Consider the following 18,942-nt stretch of genomic DNA (forward strand, 5'->3'; position numbering starts at 1 on the left):
CCTACCTGAGGACCAAACCCAGGGCCTTATGCTTGCTAGTACTCTCCCACTGAACTAAGTGTCCAACCCTTGCTCTAGCATTTTAAGAGTCCTCCTTAACCAATGTTTAAGTTAGTAGCAACCTAAGAACTTTAAAATAGTATACACTCTTTGGTTGAGCAGGGAAATGGGACTAAGTAACTAAATTATTTTCTAAAACAGAAGGAAACCACACAGGGAAAATGAATAGTGCCTCAGACTTGCAGAAAGGTTGAGCTGAGCATGTTGCTATACAAACAGACTCATTTTCAGGAATAGGCTCTTGGAGGTTTATTTCACTAAAAACCAAACAGAGCAGACCCATCCCCAACAGGACTGTACCCTCACAGCAGCAGCAATCACAAGGCACGTATGAAATAGAAACATTCAAAATGTCACAGATCACTTAAACAGATGCCGATCCACCGTTAACATGGATGCACATCATAAAATGACATTTAAACGACCTGATTCCTTTGCCTGTGCAACAAGAGAAGGAATGACGGCCTTCCACGCACACGCTCCGGCCTTCCACGCACACGCTCCGGCCTTCCACACACACACTCCAGCCTTCCACACACACGCTCTGTGGCACACCACTCAGCATGTTCGCCAAGGAGAACAGCTGCCAGTGTGCAGCTCGGAAGTCACCTTCAGAGCATCCCTGTTTTTCTGAGGCATCTGGACTTTATAGAATGAAAGAAGTTCTTATTTTCCTCAGCTTAGGAAAAGCCCACGGTTCTGTGCTCCTGGACAAAAATCACCATGAAACAGACATCTGACATATTCAAATATGCCCAGGGCATGATTCATATTTGGGGACCAGAATAATCCTCTTCCCAAAACTGACGAGAGAATATTAAAAATATAAAGTCAATTACACAAAAATAAACAAATGTTCAATTCAGATTATTGCTTAGGAAGCACTATGAATATTTTCAGTTAGTGAAGCTCAGAAATGATAACATCAATAACTAGTGCATAGAAGGTTCTGGAATTCAAATACATTATATGAAATTTCTAACTCGCAGGAAGTGTTCTCCGCAAGCAGTCACCACTGAGGGACTTGGGAAGATTCAGAGGACTCCCTCTCCCACAGTTAACTGTGATACCCGCCGAGTTCCTCTTAGCTGAGGAGGAGTGTTTATCAAATCATTACCACAGGTGGGAGGAGGAAAACTGAAGTTCCAGTTTAAACAAATATACATGACAGAGAGTAAAGCATCCAAACAGAGCAAATGGCACACCGTACAGTTACACGTTGTCTTCTGTCTTCCTCTACAGTAGGCTCCTGCATTACAAACAAATCCACCCATTGATTAAGACTGTGTACTCAAGCCACAGCTGCACCACGGGGCAGCAATCCACTCCCTGGCAAACTGGAGGTCTCCAAGCAGTTCTGCCTGCAGGCGATGTGGCAGGAAGCATGGGGCTGCAGCCTACAGCAGCACAGCCTGGGCAGCCTCCCTGATGGTGGACGCAGCCCTCTCCAGCTCTTCCTCTGTCTGCTCCACTGTGACCACAACCCTGATGCTGAGAAAGACAAAACACAGTGAGGTGGGGTCACACGCCAGTGCTGGAGACTGTTACGGTTCTTCTGGAAGCCTACCCGTGGTCCTTCCACCTGCTGCTGCTTTCCTACCATGCAGCAGCAGCAGCAGCAGCAGCAGCAGCAGCAGCAGCGAGCAGCTGTGAGAGGTTATCTGCGGCCTAACGCTATCTCTGTGGCCATGGGCAGAAGCTATGCCTCCTGGCCGTCCCCCTCATCTGCAACTACTCCGAGGGTTTGTACTGTGCTTCCCAGTCTCAGTGGGAAAGTCCTCTGAACAACCTTCCACTCTAAGCAGTCCTGCCCCAAAGCAAGAGTCAGCATTTCTCCCATCAGTGACTGCCTGGTTGCTCTTGTTTAATAATTCAGCTGGAAACATGAATGCCCACATCAGAGAGAAAAGCAGACATGTTCAAGTTCCTTAGGAAACAGAAGCTGAAGAGGCAACGCTCCTCCTGTCCTCTGCCAACACTGGTTTTAAACACCAGGCATGGCCACCAAGGACACAGAACAAGTGTGTCTCCTGTCTTAGCCCTGTGCACTTACAAGGAAGCAAAGAAGCACAGGGACGGTGGACACAGACAGGACAGAGTTGGAACTTTAACTCTTTTTGAGCAGTTCTTGAGTGAGCTCAGTCCAGATGAAGCCTTCTGCATGTGAGACCCCTCCACCCAGGAGGGAGTCGGTGCCCAGGTCCATGGCGTCTTATTCTCTGTGCTCCAGGCTGTACCTGGAGGTCTTCAACCACTGCACACCCAAGACAATTAGTGTCTCATCTGCTGAAGACCATGGTGCCCACCAGGGTCCTCTTGAGCAGATACTGCTTGGCCCAGGGTGGGACACATGCCAACAAGCCCTCTACAAATCTCATCCAGCTAACACACTCAGCCAGAGCAGTGCAAGGCCTATGAGCTCGGCATTAGCCCACAGCGTGGAAACGTCACATATAACAACTCGACTTTATATGTCATGATATGAGACTCCTACTAACATGAGCAATCAAATGCTTATGGGAGAGCAAGTCTGAGGGGAAACCATCAGAAACTAGGGACTCTCTGAGGTCAGGGTGTCACCTGTTCTAGGAAGTCTGCATCGTGCCAATCTCCTCTGTGACCTCTGACCTAGGACTTTGGTGTCAGGGTGTGCACTTCCTCTTAACAGCGTAGGCATTTTGAGGGCAGACTTGTGTCTCAACAGCCTATGTGCAAATCCCCATCTCCCCCTTGCTTTGCAGTCCTGAAGTAGCTTTGGGGTCCACAGCATGATGCATCCAGACTCCCACCAGGACAGCTAGGAAGGTGACCACATCCAGGCTGCTCCCTCCCTCGAGAGTGTCTCCATAGCACAAGTTAGGGTTGGACTCCAGCTGTTATTAGTCGTGAAAGTCTGTCGTCAGTTCACTCTTGGGTCTCCAGACGACCCTTCCAGTCACCTAGGAGGACACTCGGTCCTGAGATGCTCTTCAGGGAAAATGAAAACCATCTAGTTGAGAGCAAACCCATGAATGTGCTGTACTACAAGGACATTCTTATCCTGCAACAGTCTGTAATGTTTCCCAACACATCTGTGCTTTAACGTTAACCAACCTTGGAGGAGGAAGGCATTTCTCGTCCTTGTCCAAGTAGCGTGCCTGAGTCAACGCGATGCCCTTGTTCATGCACTGCAGGGAGAAAGGGGTATTAACAATCCAGACTTAGACCACAGTGCAGAGATCTATGTTGCCTTCAAAGTACAGGCTGTTCATAGTTCCACGCAGAGTTCTAGGAGACAAAGCACATATGCCCCATTGGACTCTCAAGGTGAATCCTTCCTTTGGACTCAGACCTTCTGTGATGGTGATGTGCTGGGCTATGGAGTCTGGTAGCTACAGACCCTGTGTGATGTCTGAACACTCGGGAGAAAAGACTTGGCTCCCTAGAACTGCAAATCTGATTCTACACACTTTGACCCATTTTTCAGTTACACAGACATAGAAGCTAGAGACAACATTTCACACAACATAGAGTGAGGACCTGGGGAGGCCAGGAGGAAAGGCCCATGTGCAGAAGACAGTGTTGGCAGGACTGCCTCAGTGAGCAACTGTAGGAGGACAGCCACATTGAGACCGTCCATGGTTCCATCTTGGCAAAGCACTCCCTGGTCCCAAGAGTCTGGCACTGAAAACGACTGTTCTGAGCTGTCCTGTGCATTAGGCACCCACTGATTACCTGTCTAACTGAAAAGACCTCCACTGTACACAGGAAGCCCAGACTCTCGAGCGAGGTGGCAGTATGTACAGACAGAGTTCCTTTTGGGTGATGGCAAGTTCTGGAATGAGACAGTGAGAGCTGCAGAACCTGTGAATACAGCCTAGGCCCCTGAAAGGCAGATTTCCCAGGGTTCTACTGTCTGTGTTCCCTGTGGGTGTACGTGCACACTTAAGTGCACACGTGGTGCACAATGCAAGGCATGATGCACAAGGGAAGGCAGAGTCCCTCAACTGCCCATCAGTAAAAGCATCATCCTAAAGAAAGGTGGCCACAAGCTTCAAGGAAAGATGGAATACCATGCAGATGGCATCAGAGTCGTGAGTTCACTTCAGATCCAGGGAGAGAAATTGGAAGTGTGCCACCATCTGGACATCTGGCCTGGCTGTGTGTCTAGCCTGGCTGGTTAAGAGACATCACAACCGGAGCTGTTGTGAAAACAATGTCCTGACCAACAACTCAACATAAACCTGGCGAAAAGTTCTCAGGTCTGCAAAGGTTAATGTAGGTTACTGTACCCCAACTACTTCTCTAAATCCAGGGGGCAGGGGCAGGGGCAGGGGCAGGGGCAGGGGCAGGGGCAGGGGCAGGGGCAGGGGCAGGGGCAGGGGCAGGGGCAGGGGCAGGGGCAGGGGCAGGGGCAGGGGCAGGGGCAGGGGCAGGATCTGGGAAGACTTAGAGTGGAGGCTGTGAAGAAGCTATGAGGCTCTCCTTCCAGGCTGGATTTCACAGGATGATTTCCCAAGATAGCCAGTGACGTAAGTAAGAGCCTGCAGCCCACACATGAGCGTGGGAACTGTTCAGGCCTTGCACCCTTGTACTATTTGACTCCCGTGTGTGCACACGTGTGTGTGCATCTGGAGGTGAGAGGACAGCCTGGCTGTCCCTCTGCACATACCATCCACCTTTGTGAGACAGGGTCTCTCAGTGGCCTGATGCTTACCAGGCAGGCCCAGCTCTCCAATGCTGAGACCACAAGTATGTGCTGCTATGACCGGCTTAAACCAGAGCAATTGAAATCAGATCCATACGGCCCGAAGCGTTGTGGTTTGGATGAGAACAGACCCATTGGCTCCCAGGTGGTGGAACTATTTGGGAAGAATTAGGAGGTGTGGGCTTCCTGGAGGAGGCGTGTCACTGGGTGTGGTCATTCCTGCTATTCACAGTATAATCTCTGCCTCCACTTGTGGATTAAGATGTGAGTTCTCAATTGTTGCTGCCACTGTGCCTTTTCTCCACCATTATGGACTCTAACTCTCTGAAATGGCAAGGGCAAATTAAACACTTCCTCATAAGCTGCCGTAGTCGTGGGGGTTTACCACAACTATAGAAAAGTAACTAACACACTGAGTCCTCTCTCAGGGCCCATCTTTAGGTTTTCTTCTGAGAAGGTTTGTGCAGGCAGTCTGCTCATGTCCACTGCATGCACATGAGCCCGGGTCTCTGAAAGGCAGCTTCCCTGTGCTGGGGAAGAGAGCAGGGTGGGGCTAATAGAGAGCAGATTTGCTACCATGAGGGTCACTCCAACCACGGGCAGTGCACAGGCCACAGGCCAGGGGAGACAGGAAACAATGGGCTCCTTTCATGGGCCCCAACAGAGGCACACAGCTTTTATAGGGCCTCTGCTCTGTGTCTACCGACATGGTCCTCCAATGCGAGCAATCCTATTTAAAACAGCAGACTCAACAGCCACATGGATGCAATGGAGTTCACTCGAGCTGCCTTGGCTTGTCTGTTTAGTTCTTCTAAGTGTGTGCATCTGCTTTCACCTTTGTGTAAAAACTCCAAGCACAAGTTTATTTTCACATCTATATATACCTAGGGTAAAGTACTGAGGTAGTGAAAGGCTAGAGGGATACTCTGTCCCTTTAAGGAAGTCTGTCTTTCCTCAGGCCTGCAGAGCTGAGCCTGTGTATGATGTGTCCTTTTTCAGTCAGGCAAGTACTGCTGGCCTGATCATCATGCTCTGACATGTGTCCTTAATTATGAATTTTAGATTCTGCTTTTTTGTTTTTAATACAGTGGAGGCCAAGAGGTTGTTTACCATGTGCAGGCCTGCACAGAGTCACTCCAGATCACACAATTAAAACATGGTAGAATGAAGGATGGCCCAGGAAGCTTAAGCAACCACTAGAGGTCTTGACATACCAGCTGCACACTGAATATCATGTGACCAGCCAGTGGTATTGTCTCAGGGCAGTAACAGGGTGGAATGAAACCTTTATTCCTCCTCAAAGGCATAAAGGGCCCATGCCAGGTTCCACAGGGAGGCTGCATGACTCCAGATGTGAACATTCCCAGAGCTGTAGCACACTGGAGTTCTGTAGCACACTGGAGCAGGAGCCTGAAAAAAAGGCAGGAAGGCGCCAGGAAGGCTGCTACTGCTGGGAGGAGGGGCCAAGCAACTGTGCAGTGAGCCAACTACTTAGCAGTAATTTATAAAAACAAAAAGTGAAACACTGGTAAACTTAGTAAAGAGTTTGGTCAGGAGCAGTGGCTCACACCGCAACCCCAGCACTCAGGAAGCTGAGGCAGGATGACCTATGAGTGGGAAGTCCAGCCTAACTACACAGTGAATATCAGGTCAGCCTGGGGATGACAAGAGAGACACCTTAGCTCAGAAAATGCAGATGCTGAGTGGAAGAGTGTTCTGCAGGGCTGTTCAGGAGAGAAGCTGAGCACAGACATACACAGGAGGTAGCAGGTTCACAACTTCAGGAGTGAGTGACGCAGGGGAGAGAAGACTGTTAGCCAGCACTTCAGACACCATGTGAGCTCAGCAGGCCTGTCTGGAGGGTCATGGTGACCTGGTGACCATCTCCTCCCGGTGCACCCCACCGTTTGCGGTAGGGAGGTATTCCTGGAAACGAGGTGAGTACTGGTGCTCACTACACAAGGGCACACTTACTTGAACTATGATTTCCTGAAGCAGCTTCACGTCCTTCTCCCGAGACCCAGTGCTCTCTTCCAGCTGGAGGTGAAGTGCTGGGGACAGGGGCTCCCCCACCACTTTTAAACCAGAAATGCTGCAGAAACAAACAAACATGGTATCGGGACCCTGCAGGCTCAGAGATCCCCCCCACCAACACAGTGTAACTGTCAGAGCAGGGGTCGGGGCTCAGGGTGTCATGCTTGCCTAGATGGGTGAGGCCCTGGGTTCAGTCCCCCAGTGCCATACAGAAAACATAACAGATAAGCACTCAGCCCTGTCAAGGCCTCTGGACTAACAGCAGAACTGGGGATGCGGAAAGGAGCTACATTGCATGGCAGGATTCCATCTTGAGAAGCCGTGTGTTGTCCAGGAAAGGCCTGTGGTTGAAAGCTCCTGTCCATGGGTGTTGTGACCTTCTCAGTCTCCTGTGAGTCTGGGCATCATTGCTGCTCGCCCTACAAGGTCCCTCTTCTCATAGCCCCTCAGCCCTGGGGTTGGTCCTCTGATCTCTTCACCAGATATACGCTGCTCTCTTGTTCCCAAGAACGCTGTCCATACTGACTTCCAGATCACATTGCCTTTCTGGAGGGACCTCTCTTGGGACCCACTTCCAGTAGGACATATACCACCATTTCCTATGACTTGTCCTGTTGGTTTCCTGCAGGTCTGTGTACTGTCACGCTGCCTTGCTATAATCTAGGCTTTCAGAATGTCATAGAGACTTGAAGTGAGAACATTATATTTGACTATCAATAATAGGTTTAGGGGGCATGATTGTCTTATCTGTGTGATTTGTTTTACATCTTCTGCACTTTAAGATTTTCTTCTTAGAGTAACACACAGAAACCTGCTGTCGGGGAAGAGGACAGATTCCCTTCTGGTAAATCTTGTCTTTTGGAATGAGCTGCAGGGCAGCTCTGAGTGGTCCTCAGTCAGGTTCCCTTTCATCCATGCTATCCAGCTCCTGGGCACAGCTGGGATGCAGGCCTGTGTGAAACTGGGCTCCCTGTTTCAGTTTGGCTGCTTTTGCTCAGCGCCTTGTTTTTAGGCCCAGGTTTCCTCTCAGGATGAAATGAATCCCCAGAAAAGATCTAAAACAATGAGAGATCATTTCCTGTGGAACGAAAATCAGCCTGAAGATTTCATTTTCTTTTCTAAAAAAAAGACCACTCATGACTAACTTTAACTTACTAAGGGTAGCATGGACAGTAGGACTCGGGACTGTCCAGTACACAGCACAGTGCCGCCCTCACTCTGGGGAGACAAACCACGTGCTCCTGGGTCACCCCTGAGAGCAGCTGCGGCTTATTCTCCTCCTGGTTGGTACAGTGCCCACTACACGCCATGGAATTCTAGAATAAGGCCTTGTCTTTACGGCAGCAGCAAATGGCTGGTCCAGTTATATTGAAGCGGCCTGGACTGAGATTTTGCTTCTCTGGCTGCAGTGTGGATGAAACTTCCAGAGCCCATAAAACTCAGAACTGCAGTGCTGCTGAGTGAGGGGAGGACACGTGTTAATGCTCACCCTTGTAGAGATTCATGGATGTGTTGGCATTTCTTCTTTAAAACTGCAAAAATGCCTGCATAGAAAAAGGGTGATGGCTACTTAGGACATTTGGTGGGACCAGCTTGTAACTTCCTCTACACGCCCCATCCGTAGTCTGAAACACTGTGAATGCTCCCGACGTGAGCAGACATTTGGCAACCACACCTTGAGGGTCTGGGCTTCTGACATCATCAACGGCTCCTCCTCACTGGTACTGCCAACTGGCCAGACCAGAGACGATGGCTTCTGAACCCAACTCAGGCTCTTGTCCTTATCAGGATCTGCACAGTCCCGCTAAGTTCTCAGGGTGCCATTTACTCAGTCTCAACTCAAAACGAGTGGGCAGCAAAGTAATTTGGGGGATGTTTTCCTCTACTCAGGAAAAGCTCAAAGTGAAAGCCATGTGACTGGGAGTTGGGGCCTGACACCCTCCTGGTGTGAGCCTAAGTGCATGAGTCATATCTGACCCTGGGAGCAGACATCTCTGCTGGAGATTCAGAACTGATGGCTAGGGAAGGCCTCTCCTTTCCTACTTCTTGAAATGACTCATTATTGATGTGCGTGGGGGGCTTGGGTGGCCATGCATCATTGGGCATGTGTGGAGGTCAGAGGACAATTTTATGGAGTTAGTTCTCTCCTACCATCTTTATCTGGGTTCTGGGGGCCTAACCCAGGCTGCCAGGGTCACAGAGCACGCACCTTTGCCTGCTGAAACATCTTGGTGACCCACTTTTCATCTTAAAGGCTGCACTATTACAGTCAAAGGCCATTCACAAAAACCTTAGTTGACTTTTATTTTGCCCACTGAGTTGTTGGTAACAAAACAGGCTAGCATTGAATTAATCAATGATTCAAAGGCTGAAGGGGAAAACAAGAAAGAAAACGACATCCACTAAGCCTCAGAACACTTCAGCCAGCTTCTCCAAACACTATACACCAAACAATGACAGCCACCACACTTGGGGAAGCACCCAGGACTGGCAATGACAAGGTCCTCACTTTTCTGGCACTGCTACCTGGAGCAGCAGCCAGCCACTCTGGCTCCAGCGCCACACTCAGAGCTAAAGCTCCATGCACAGTCCTGAGGCAGGGGTGGCTTCTCTGCCGCCATCTTCCCACAATGTCAGGCACTGGTAAGAACACCCACTTAAATTCTGGGGTGAGGCATGGTTCAGATCTTGGTGTTTCAGACTTTGGAACATTTTCAAAGACTATTGGTTGAATTTGAAGCACCTGTGCTCTACAAGTTTGGATATTGGTTTTTGTATTAGGGGACATGATTTTGAAAGTAATTTAGAGTTTTGTCTGATAAACAATTCCCTAGTGCTAATTCTTCCAGAAAGCAAGTTGGCACCACAGTTAACAGAACCAGACTTTACAAGGTTGTACCTGGATTCTCCTCCATGATGTTGAGGGCCTCAATGGCGGCAGAAGCTAGTAGGGGAGGCAATGACGCTGAAAAGCAGTATCCTTGGCCAGAGAGCCGCTAAGGAGAAACAAAATAAATAGATAATCTCTCTCTGGAGAGACATTTGGAAGCTACTACATAGCCACAGACATCTGAACAGCAAGCACACTGAGTGCACCAGGAGGGCAGCTGAGGGACAGTGTAACAAACCCAAGATGCTGTCTTAGATAGGGTCCTTATGTATCTGTAAACACTTTGAGCTATGCTTTAAAAAAAAACAGGCTTTTAAGTAAAAACAGTGTGGTAAATTATGAGTTAAAGTTTCCAGTACAAAGCTTGTACTGGAAACATCATTCGGCAGTGACAGTGGGGACAATTGTCTGTGACTATGCTTCATCTCTAGAAGTGGTGTGGGACCATGGTCTGTATTCTGTCAATTATACTTTAAATATATATACTGATTGGTCAGTAGCCAGGCAGGAAGTATAGGCAGGGCAATCAGACAGGAAGTAGAGGTGAGTCAATGAGAACAGGAGAATTCTGGGAAGAGGACACAGTCCTGACCCGACCACAGAAGAAGATGTAACTGCCCCACTGAATAAGGTACTGAGCCACATGGCTAACACAGATAAGAATAATGGGCTAATAATGGGCTATATAAATTATAAGAGTTAATAAGAAGCCTGAGCTAATGGGCCAATCAGTTTATAGTTAATGTAGAACTCTGTGTGATTTCTTTGGGACTTAATGACTGCAGGAACTGAGCAAGACAAAAACCCTGACACCGAAGCATCACCTGATGGTCAACCACAAAAGACCTGCCGCAGCAGAAGCCCCCAACAGATGCGAGAGCATTTTCCATATTAGCGCTGATCAGGTCAATGTCGTCAATCTGCCAGGAAAAACAGAGAGCAATTCCCCGTCAAGCCCTCTGGGGATGGAGGTTTCCCTCAGTAAATTCCATACCATCCTTACATTCACTACGCCCCTACCCACACCCATCTGCTGATGTCAGCTGTCAGCTAACTTCATGTAGCTTTACTCTGTACCTTTTTCTCTGGGGCAGTGCAGTGCTGGGGTGCAGATAACTAAGGGGACTTTGCATTTTACCATCAACTGGGTCATACATGTAGCAAAACTCACCACCCACATTTGGAGAAAAGGCACCCTGTAGCTGTACCCTATAGTAGCAAGGTGCCTATCACCAGCCTGAGGCACCAGGAGCACAGGCCAGGGCACTTGGTCTCTGTGGCTCCATTTCCCTTCAATGAAAGGAAAGGGGCCAATGCTATCCCAACTGTTTAAGCTTTAGTTGCTTTGCTGAAGCCATTTTTTGGCAGTATTTTTGACAGCATATATTGTGTGTGTCACAATTATATATTTAATATGTACACACATACTGTCACCTACACAAACGATATAAATATGTTGCAACTGTACACATGTACTTCCACAGATTATATGGAGAAATTTAAATACTAAACTGTCTTCTAAAGGACTATGGAAACCCTTTTTGCTGTTGCTTTTTGTGTGGGGCATCTTTTTATATAGTTCATGAAGGCCTCAGTTTCCCAACTGCTGCGATTACAGGCATGTGCCACCATGTCCAGCTCCTAAGGAAATTCTTAGTGACCTTAATAATACAACACAAAACATGAAGAGTCAAGTTCAACACTTATCCCCATCCCAGGTAAACAAAAATCTCAGAGGGAGGATATTGTCCTTAACTGGGCTGCCTAGATCCACCCAGACATCAAAGGCCCAGGAGCCTCTGATTCATTAAAGGTTGTTTCTCATGCCTCTGACAGGCTTCCTACAGGGGAGAGCTTCCCCACTCCGCAGTGAGAACTCACGCTGATCCCATAGTGCTCCGTGACTCCGCGCCCGTGCTCCCCAAGGACTCCAAATGAAAGGCTTTCCTCCAGAAAGATTCTTGCTTTATATTTGTATTTTAACTTAACCTAGATAATAAATAAAACTGGACTTAATACCACCACCATTAACAACATACAGAAGGTCTTTTGCAGAAAAAAAAACTTGTAAAAGTACTGACAGTTGACTCTCAATATCTATGAATTCTGCATTTGCAAATTTACCTACTTGTTAAAATCTATGACTCTAAAATCAATATCCACTCATCCATCCTTCAGAAGGCTCATGCGTGCGGTGGTCAAGAAATGAGTGAGCTACCTGCCAGCGGGTGCTCGCAGCTGAGGAGAGAGGCCACTGTCCTCTGAAGAAGCGTGCATTTCACAGCACTGTGCCATCACTAGAGATTCTGCTGCTCACACTGTCCCTGCTAATCAGCTTTCAAGTATTCTCCGAGGCGGAAAAGTTGAGAAATGCATTCTGGGAAAACAGACATTGGAGAAACTTCCTTCAGCGTGAGTTAGAGAGCTGTGGGCAGGAGTCCAGTGTGAATCAATCAACAGCCTGTACTAGAACCACACACAAACCAGCTGTGTTCTGACCACAGCTCACAGGAGCCCAGTAGCAATGGCTCACCCTTAGGTCCCCATGTCGTTGTGTGAGCTACCTTTCCAGAATGTAAGTATACTGAATAATGAGAACCAACTGTCCTTTCAATCTCTGAAATGACCCAGATTAGAAACAGACAGCACAGGACCTAGTTTTCAGAAGGGAAAAGTTAAGACATTTATGTGTGCAGATGTACAACTTCTCGGCTAAACACTTGTCCAACTACATATAAAAATTCCTGGGAAGTATAGTGGTTTTTTTCAGTAGTTATTTTACTTTGGATTTGCAGAAATGTTTGAATGTAAAAAGTTCTATTATATTTATTATTATGGTTCATTCTTCTGTTTTCCTCTTACTTTTATTTATTAATTTACTTTATAAGAGAGGGATCTCACTCAGTAACACAGGCTTGTCTAAAACTTTAATGCTGAACAGGGTGGCCTAAAGACTTGATCCTCCCGTCTGAGTCTGCTCAGTGCTAGGACACAGGCATTGCAGGCGGGCAGAGGCATGAATGGCTTGTTCTTCTCTGTCATTGGGAATAGAAGAAAATCTTTTAGCTTCTAGTGTTTTAGATGTGTACATATCTGTATTTTGTTCTAAGAATCTTTTTTTTTTAAAAAAAAAAAAAAGAAGTCAGAGGTGGATATGATCAAGACACATTGTAGACATATATAAAATTAATAATAATAATATAATAATAATAACAATTATTATTATTATTATTTGGTTGTTCCAGACAGGGTTTCTCTTCGTAGCTCTGACTGTCCTGGAAGTCACTCTGCACACCAGGCTGGCCTCAAACTTAAGAGTTCCGCCTGCCTCTGCCTCCTGACTGCTGGGATTAAAGGTGTGCACCACTGTGCACACTGTTGCAGGAGATTTGTTTATACTTCGTGAAGCTGTGTCTGTGTTTTGCCTCACCTCCTAAGGCATCTGATTGGTTTAACAGGTGAATGGCCAACAGCTAGGCAGGAGAGAGGAGGTGGGACTTTCGGGCAGAGAGAGGAATTCAGGATGAATCTAGGTGTGCAGCAAATGTCAGCGAGACACAAAGTAAGCTGGACACACAGAATGGAGGAGGTAAAAAGCCACTTGGCAGAATGTAGACTAATAGAAGCAAACGGTTAACTTAAGTTATAAGAACTAGTTGGGGGGCAGGGCGATGGTGGCGCACGCCTTTAATCCCAGCACTAGGGAGGCAGAGGCAGGAGGATCTCTGTGAGTTCGAGACCAGCCTGGTCTACAGAGCTAGTTCCAGGACAGGCTCCAAAGCTACAGAGAAACCCTGTCTCGAAAAACAAAAACAAACAAACAAACAAACAAACAAATAGTTGGGGACAAGCCTATGCTAAAGGCCAAGCTTTCATAATTAATAACAAGTCCCATGTCATTATTTGGGGGCTGGAGACCCAAAAGGAAAGTCTGACAACAACACATCATGCTTTTACTATTTTTTATAAATATTTCTTATTTATTTGTGCATGTGTGTGCATGCCATAGTTTGTGTGTGGAATTGAAGCACAGCTCTCATGGATCAATTCTCTCATTCCACCCTGTGGGTTCTGGGGATCGAACTCAGGTCAGGCAAAACGCAAGCACATTCCTTTGCTGCGCAACCTTGTGTCCCAGGTATCATGCTTTAAATATGATTACAGATGAAAGGTCTAACTGGCAGATAATCAGCACACTAAAATTAGGACTGACAGGGCTGCTTACCAGTTCTGGAAGAGGACAAATGGTTCCGGTGTTCATATACAATCCTTCCACGACGATGAAACGCCGCGTCACACGGGCCTTCCGAGGATTCTTTAAGAAACGAGACATCTTAACTGTCATAACTCCAAATAGAAATTGTTACTCCCAAGAGCATGTACCTCATAAAGGATTTATTTAAAAGGGGGAGAAGGCCATAATGAATTCAGATCCTATTATTTTGACAGAAACACTGTGAGAAAAAGCAGCTTTCCTTCCTCAGGCAGATTCTAGCTGATGACCTCACACACCACTGGAGGGGCCCGAACAATGTTAAACAATGTCCCAGTTGGGGACCGTTGGGAGAAAGCCCAGGGAAATTAATGATGAAGCACAGACTCCAGAGTGAAAACATTAAAAATTACACAGCTAGGATTTACACATTTCAGTGTAAAAGGGGAAAAAATTACAAATGAATGAAAACCATTGTTACCACCACCACAGGTGTGGCCTGAGGAGCAGGGTGGTATAAGTGTCCTGGGAGGTTGATGATAACAGTATGGGAGGGACATTGTGTGTGTGTGTGTGTGTGTATGTGTGTGTGTGTGTGTGAATTATACTACTGTATTTTCCTCTGTGTGCTGGTAATCTCTAGCCTTCCTCCCCATCAAAATATAACCAACTCCTCGTTTGCTTTGCCTGCTCAGTGAGTCACGTAAAATCCAAATGTGACCTTGTCTGATCAAATACAAGGTGGTAGACTGGAGCAGCCTCATTCAGACAGTGTGTGTCCTCCTCCGCCTCGTGTCCAGAAGGCCATGAGTCTATCACACCTAAGAACCTGAAGATGCTGCAGGTGTGACAGGCTGAAAAACCAGGGTTAGAACTCATCCCCACATTCCTACTCAAAGATTGCTTATTTGTGCTCCAATCACTAATTACAACAATGCTATGGGGCCTTTCAGGACCAGTGGCTGCTGTCTGCACAGAAGCACTTCTGCTCTGCAGAGATATACATCACAGAGGTTGCCGGTCTCGCGTGACTCGCCACTGAATGCTGCGGTTCACAGCATTTCTAGATGGCAGCATGGACCTGTCAGAATCATTGGTGGAAAGAGGACACCTGCATGCCAACACAGAGCGTCCTGACTTCTCCCTCTGAAAAGATATCCTGTTCCCTTAGTTTGGCAGGGCTTCTTTATACACACACTAGTTAAGTGTTCTACCAATTCAAGTACCTGCTTAGGATTTCCAAATATTCAATGGAAGAGACTTAGGATGAGCAAAAGTATATATGGAAGCTACTAAAGGTTAGTCGTGCTATGCAATGATAGCTCGTCTTTCTTTTGAATATTTATGGGCACATCACTTTTTCAAAATCAGGATTTTACTGTAGTAATTTTAGAATCGTATTTTAAAAAAATATTACATTATGATCATTTCTCAGTTTTACTTAAAACAGTTTTACTTTGTTCCTTTAAAAGATTTATGTTTATTTTATGCATATGAATGTTTTGCCTGCATATATGCATGTGCACATGTGTGCAATGCCCACAGATCAGAAGAAGGTGGCATGAGACACCTAGAACTGGAGTCACAATGCTGGAAAATGAGTAAGTACTCTTAACCACGGAGGCATCTCTCCAGCTTGTGACAACACGCCTTTACTGGAGACATCCCCTCTGGGAGCATACTGCCTCCTCACCATGCTCAGTGCTGGAAGCAAGCTGCTGCCTTCATTTTGCTTTTTACATCACATTGTTAGTACGTGCCAATCTTTGATATAAGTTCTACTTATATTCTAAAGACAGCATCTCAAGTAAGAAGAACTTTCTAATATTAAATGTGAAGTTATTTAATAACATACTCCTGGCAGAAAAATGAGGTGTAAATTAATTAGTGAAAATGTGAAATTAAATTTCTAAGATACATAATTAGCTTTCTGATTGTTACCCACAGGAGCTCCATAGATTATCTTACGGAAAACACACATGAAATGTGAGCATGACAGTGCCTAGATTCAGCACACTGACTCCATAGTCACACTTTCCGAACCAGTGTTTATTCTGGTGGTTGGGATCGAGTGTTTAATCAGAATAAGGTCATGTTTCTCGTTTGCTGAAATTATTAAATCTGTGAAACAATCTCAATTTCAGAATTTCTTTAGCTTTTTCTTAATTGTGTAAATATGGAACACTGGCTGATACTATTCTGAGCACTCAAAGGTGAGTTCATCATATTCAATATGATAATGTGCATATTCACCAAGTATCTATCATGCAGGCTGACTCCTAAACAAAGACGACAGAATCCTGAGTGAATAATCCAAATGTTTAGAAAAATCTAAATACAAAAATCAAAGAAGGCAGTAAGCATTTTCATCAGTTACTCTAGTTATGAATGAGCTGTTGGGGCAAAGTCCACTTGAAAGGGGGCTTGAGATGTGACAACTGGGCTCCCAGGACAGGCCACACATCACAAGGTCCTGCTGCAGAGCCACACAGCACCACCATCTCGGCCTTTCCTACCTACACTGCCCGGAAGGTAAGTCAGGATCCTCCCATGATGCTTTAAACACATGTCCTCTGTGCAGCTCTCCAATCATGTCAGGGAGACACTGCCTAATCACTACCACTAGGCCTAGTCAAGGCTTCCAGGCACCCCCTCTTCAGGGAGGCTGTTCCCCACAGGCAGCAGCTGTCTGGAGCTTCAGGAGGGCTTAAGATTTGATAGAATAAGTAAAAATATTCTGAATTTAATCTATGCACCTCCTTACAGCCTTGGTGTGTTCCAGAGCTCCTACACAGAACTCAGAGTATTGTGTCTCCTCAAGGGCAAGCTGCTTCTCTCCCCTCGGCTCCCAAAGAAAGTTGCCTCAAACACCTCTCCCAAATACGACAAGGCTCTCCAACCTGAAATACATTAATAAGCAGGAACCCCCTTACTTACTTAGTATCCAAATGTGATCTGCAGGCCAGTTTTCGGTGACAAATTACCATTTCATCTATAATTTAGCTGCTTAGGAAGCACAAAGAGCTGCACAATGCTCTGCAACAGGATCATACCTTTTCGTCTTCAATCTCTTGTTCTTTTAGCAGTCGCTCCAGGTCAGCTACATCATTATGCTTAAACAACTTAATGTCACTGCGTGACGCCTGTAATCCTTTCTGGATAGCAAAGCAGGCCGCACTGTCCCTGCAAGGGGGAGAGGCACCAAATTGGGGTTAAAGGGCCTTGTCAACGTTCTCAGAAGAAGAATGCCTGCTTTTGTACATCGACCTGCCTTCGACCAGCCTCCAATCGTTACCTGAAACACAGCACATAGAGTGTGTTTGAGCACTCACACCCACTGTTTGCTCTTCACCCTGCAAGTCCTTTCCACATGCTACTTAAAACAGCTAGCCACATCATGACCTCTCTGAAACCAGGATGCATGCTGTGGCTGGCATCCGAGCTTACTCACATGCTCCTCTTTCTAAGAACTTTGCAGAACGCTGGTGACCTCACCGTCAGTGGCATCTCTGTTTACCCAACTGATGCATCACTGGCAGTCAGCTGGAAGCACGTAACTACAGACACGAGCACAAGGAACGGTCTAAGCTCACTCACACCAGCTGAGGCAGAGTGAAGAACTAAGCTGTCGGCCTTTGAAAGGCTGTTATAATGGAATGCTGTATCCCTCCTAGGTACACAAACTTCTTATCAACAGGGTAACAATGAGGCACCCCCACATTCTCCACTTGGATGAGGAAACCCAAGGGAAATCAAGACTGTCACCATCACCCAGGAGCAATGAAGAAACTCTGACACCCTTGGGTGTCCAGGCTGAACGTGCCTGGCATTTGGAATGACATAGCTGTCTCCCACTTCCCACTTCCCATGTGTCAGAGAAAGCTGACCCTAACAGATGGTTCTGCAACACTGTCATCTGCAAAGGCCATGTTCCAGAAACACAACCAAGTTAGAAGAGGGAAAAATCTCACAACATTTTAAGTTAAGAATTCTGTGGTGGGCCACCTTTATCTACCTTGGGGTACATGTGGCCTGTGGCCAGCAGGCTGCACAGCCAGTATGGACTGGAGGCATATAACATAAAGCCGGGGCCCAGCTGAGGATCACGCCCATCAAGTGTTACTACTGAGAAAACAGGGCCAAAGATGACCTAGCGGTGAACTCAAAGCAGCCAGGATAAAAACGAGCAGTCCCCAACACACCTAAAACAAGGGACTAAAACAGAAAGCTGAGCAAAACAGAAGCTACAGAGAGAATCCTCTCCTGTGGAGAAAGCGTTCTGAAACATCAGCGAGATGCACAGCGGACCAGAGGGAAAGGACTGGTGAACAGAAAGACACTGAAACGAGTCAGTGTGTGTCAGAGAGACAGAGAAACAGACAGGAAAGAAGAAAGCAGAGCTCCAAGGACTTGGGGGTACCTAACATTCATGTCAGTGGAGTCATAGGAGAAAGACATTAGAACCGCTAGCTGACACAAACAAGCTGGCTAAAACCCCTAATACTAATACAAAAAGAAAAAGAAAAACCTTAAGTCTACAGGTTAAAGACAGTGAGCAAAACTCAAACAGGTAAGGACAAATGAAGAGTCACAGGGGGTACAGTGAAACCCTGAGTCTCTGCAGGCTCTCAAGGTTGTCAAATGCATGCACAATCCAACTTGGTTCCAGCCACTCAGCATATGTCTAGGTGGCCAAAGGATAGCCTTCACCCATTACAGCATGGTACAAGACTCCATTCATGGAGGAACAACAAGAAAAGCAGAGACACGACTTGGAAGTGTCAAATGGGACACATATAATGCAGGGAAGTCACTAACTCCCCCCATCCCCTGCCCACCTTCAGGTCTAAGGACAGAGATTTCCCTGGTAGCAGGATATCTCAGTGTGTAAGAGACCTCTGTAAGAGTCAGGATCACCCACGCCAGTTGCACTGACCACGGGCCAGGAGCCCACATCACCCTTAGTCTAGAGCAGTTGTGTTCTTGCGTGCCCCAGAGACGTGCAGGTTTGGGGCCTTATGGTATCACATAGCTTGGCACTGCTGATGGCACAAGTGT

The 18,942-nt window shown here is 46.8% G+C and overlaps 1 protein-coding gene across 2 annotated transcripts in view; it reads right to left on the bottom strand.

The window, feature by feature from the left end:
* Window positions 1-294: 294 nt before the first annotated feature.
* Window positions 295-18,942, bottom strand: part of Sptlc1 (serine palmitoyltransferase long chain base subunit 1) — a 44,631-nt gene continuing 25,983 nt past the window's right edge. Inside the window, exons 7-15 of one of the 2 annotated variants that reach the window (XM_005355188.3) lie at window positions 16,938-17,067; window positions 13,897-13,986; window positions 11,553-11,660; window positions 10,496-10,591; window positions 9,681-9,777; window positions 8,271-8,325; window positions 6,722-6,839; window positions 3,154-3,227; window positions 295-1,551 (exon numbers count right to left, since the gene is read on the bottom strand). In XM_005355188.3, the coding sequence (XP_005355245.1) occupies window positions 1,458-1,551; window positions 3,154-3,227; window positions 6,722-6,839; window positions 8,271-8,325; window positions 9,681-9,777; window positions 10,496-10,591; window positions 11,553-11,660; window positions 13,897-13,986; window positions 16,938-17,067 (862 nt within the window). In that variant the 3' untranslated portion in view covers window positions 295-1,457. Of the gene's footprint in view, window positions 1,552-3,153; window positions 3,228-6,721; window positions 6,840-8,270; window positions 8,326-9,680; window positions 9,778-10,495; window positions 10,592-11,552; window positions 11,661-12,062; window positions 12,097-13,896; window positions 13,987-16,937; window positions 17,068-18,942 lie in introns of those variants that run through there. The other variant, XM_026783066.1, reaches the window with a different exon arrangement.

Source organism: Microtus ochrogaster, chromosome 16 (genome assembly GCF_000317375.1).
Source record: "Microtus ochrogaster isolate Prairie Vole_2 chromosome 16, MicOch1.0, whole genome shotgun sequence".
Taxonomy (NCBI): Eukaryota; Metazoa; Chordata; class Mammalia; order Rodentia; family Cricetidae; genus Microtus; species Microtus ochrogaster.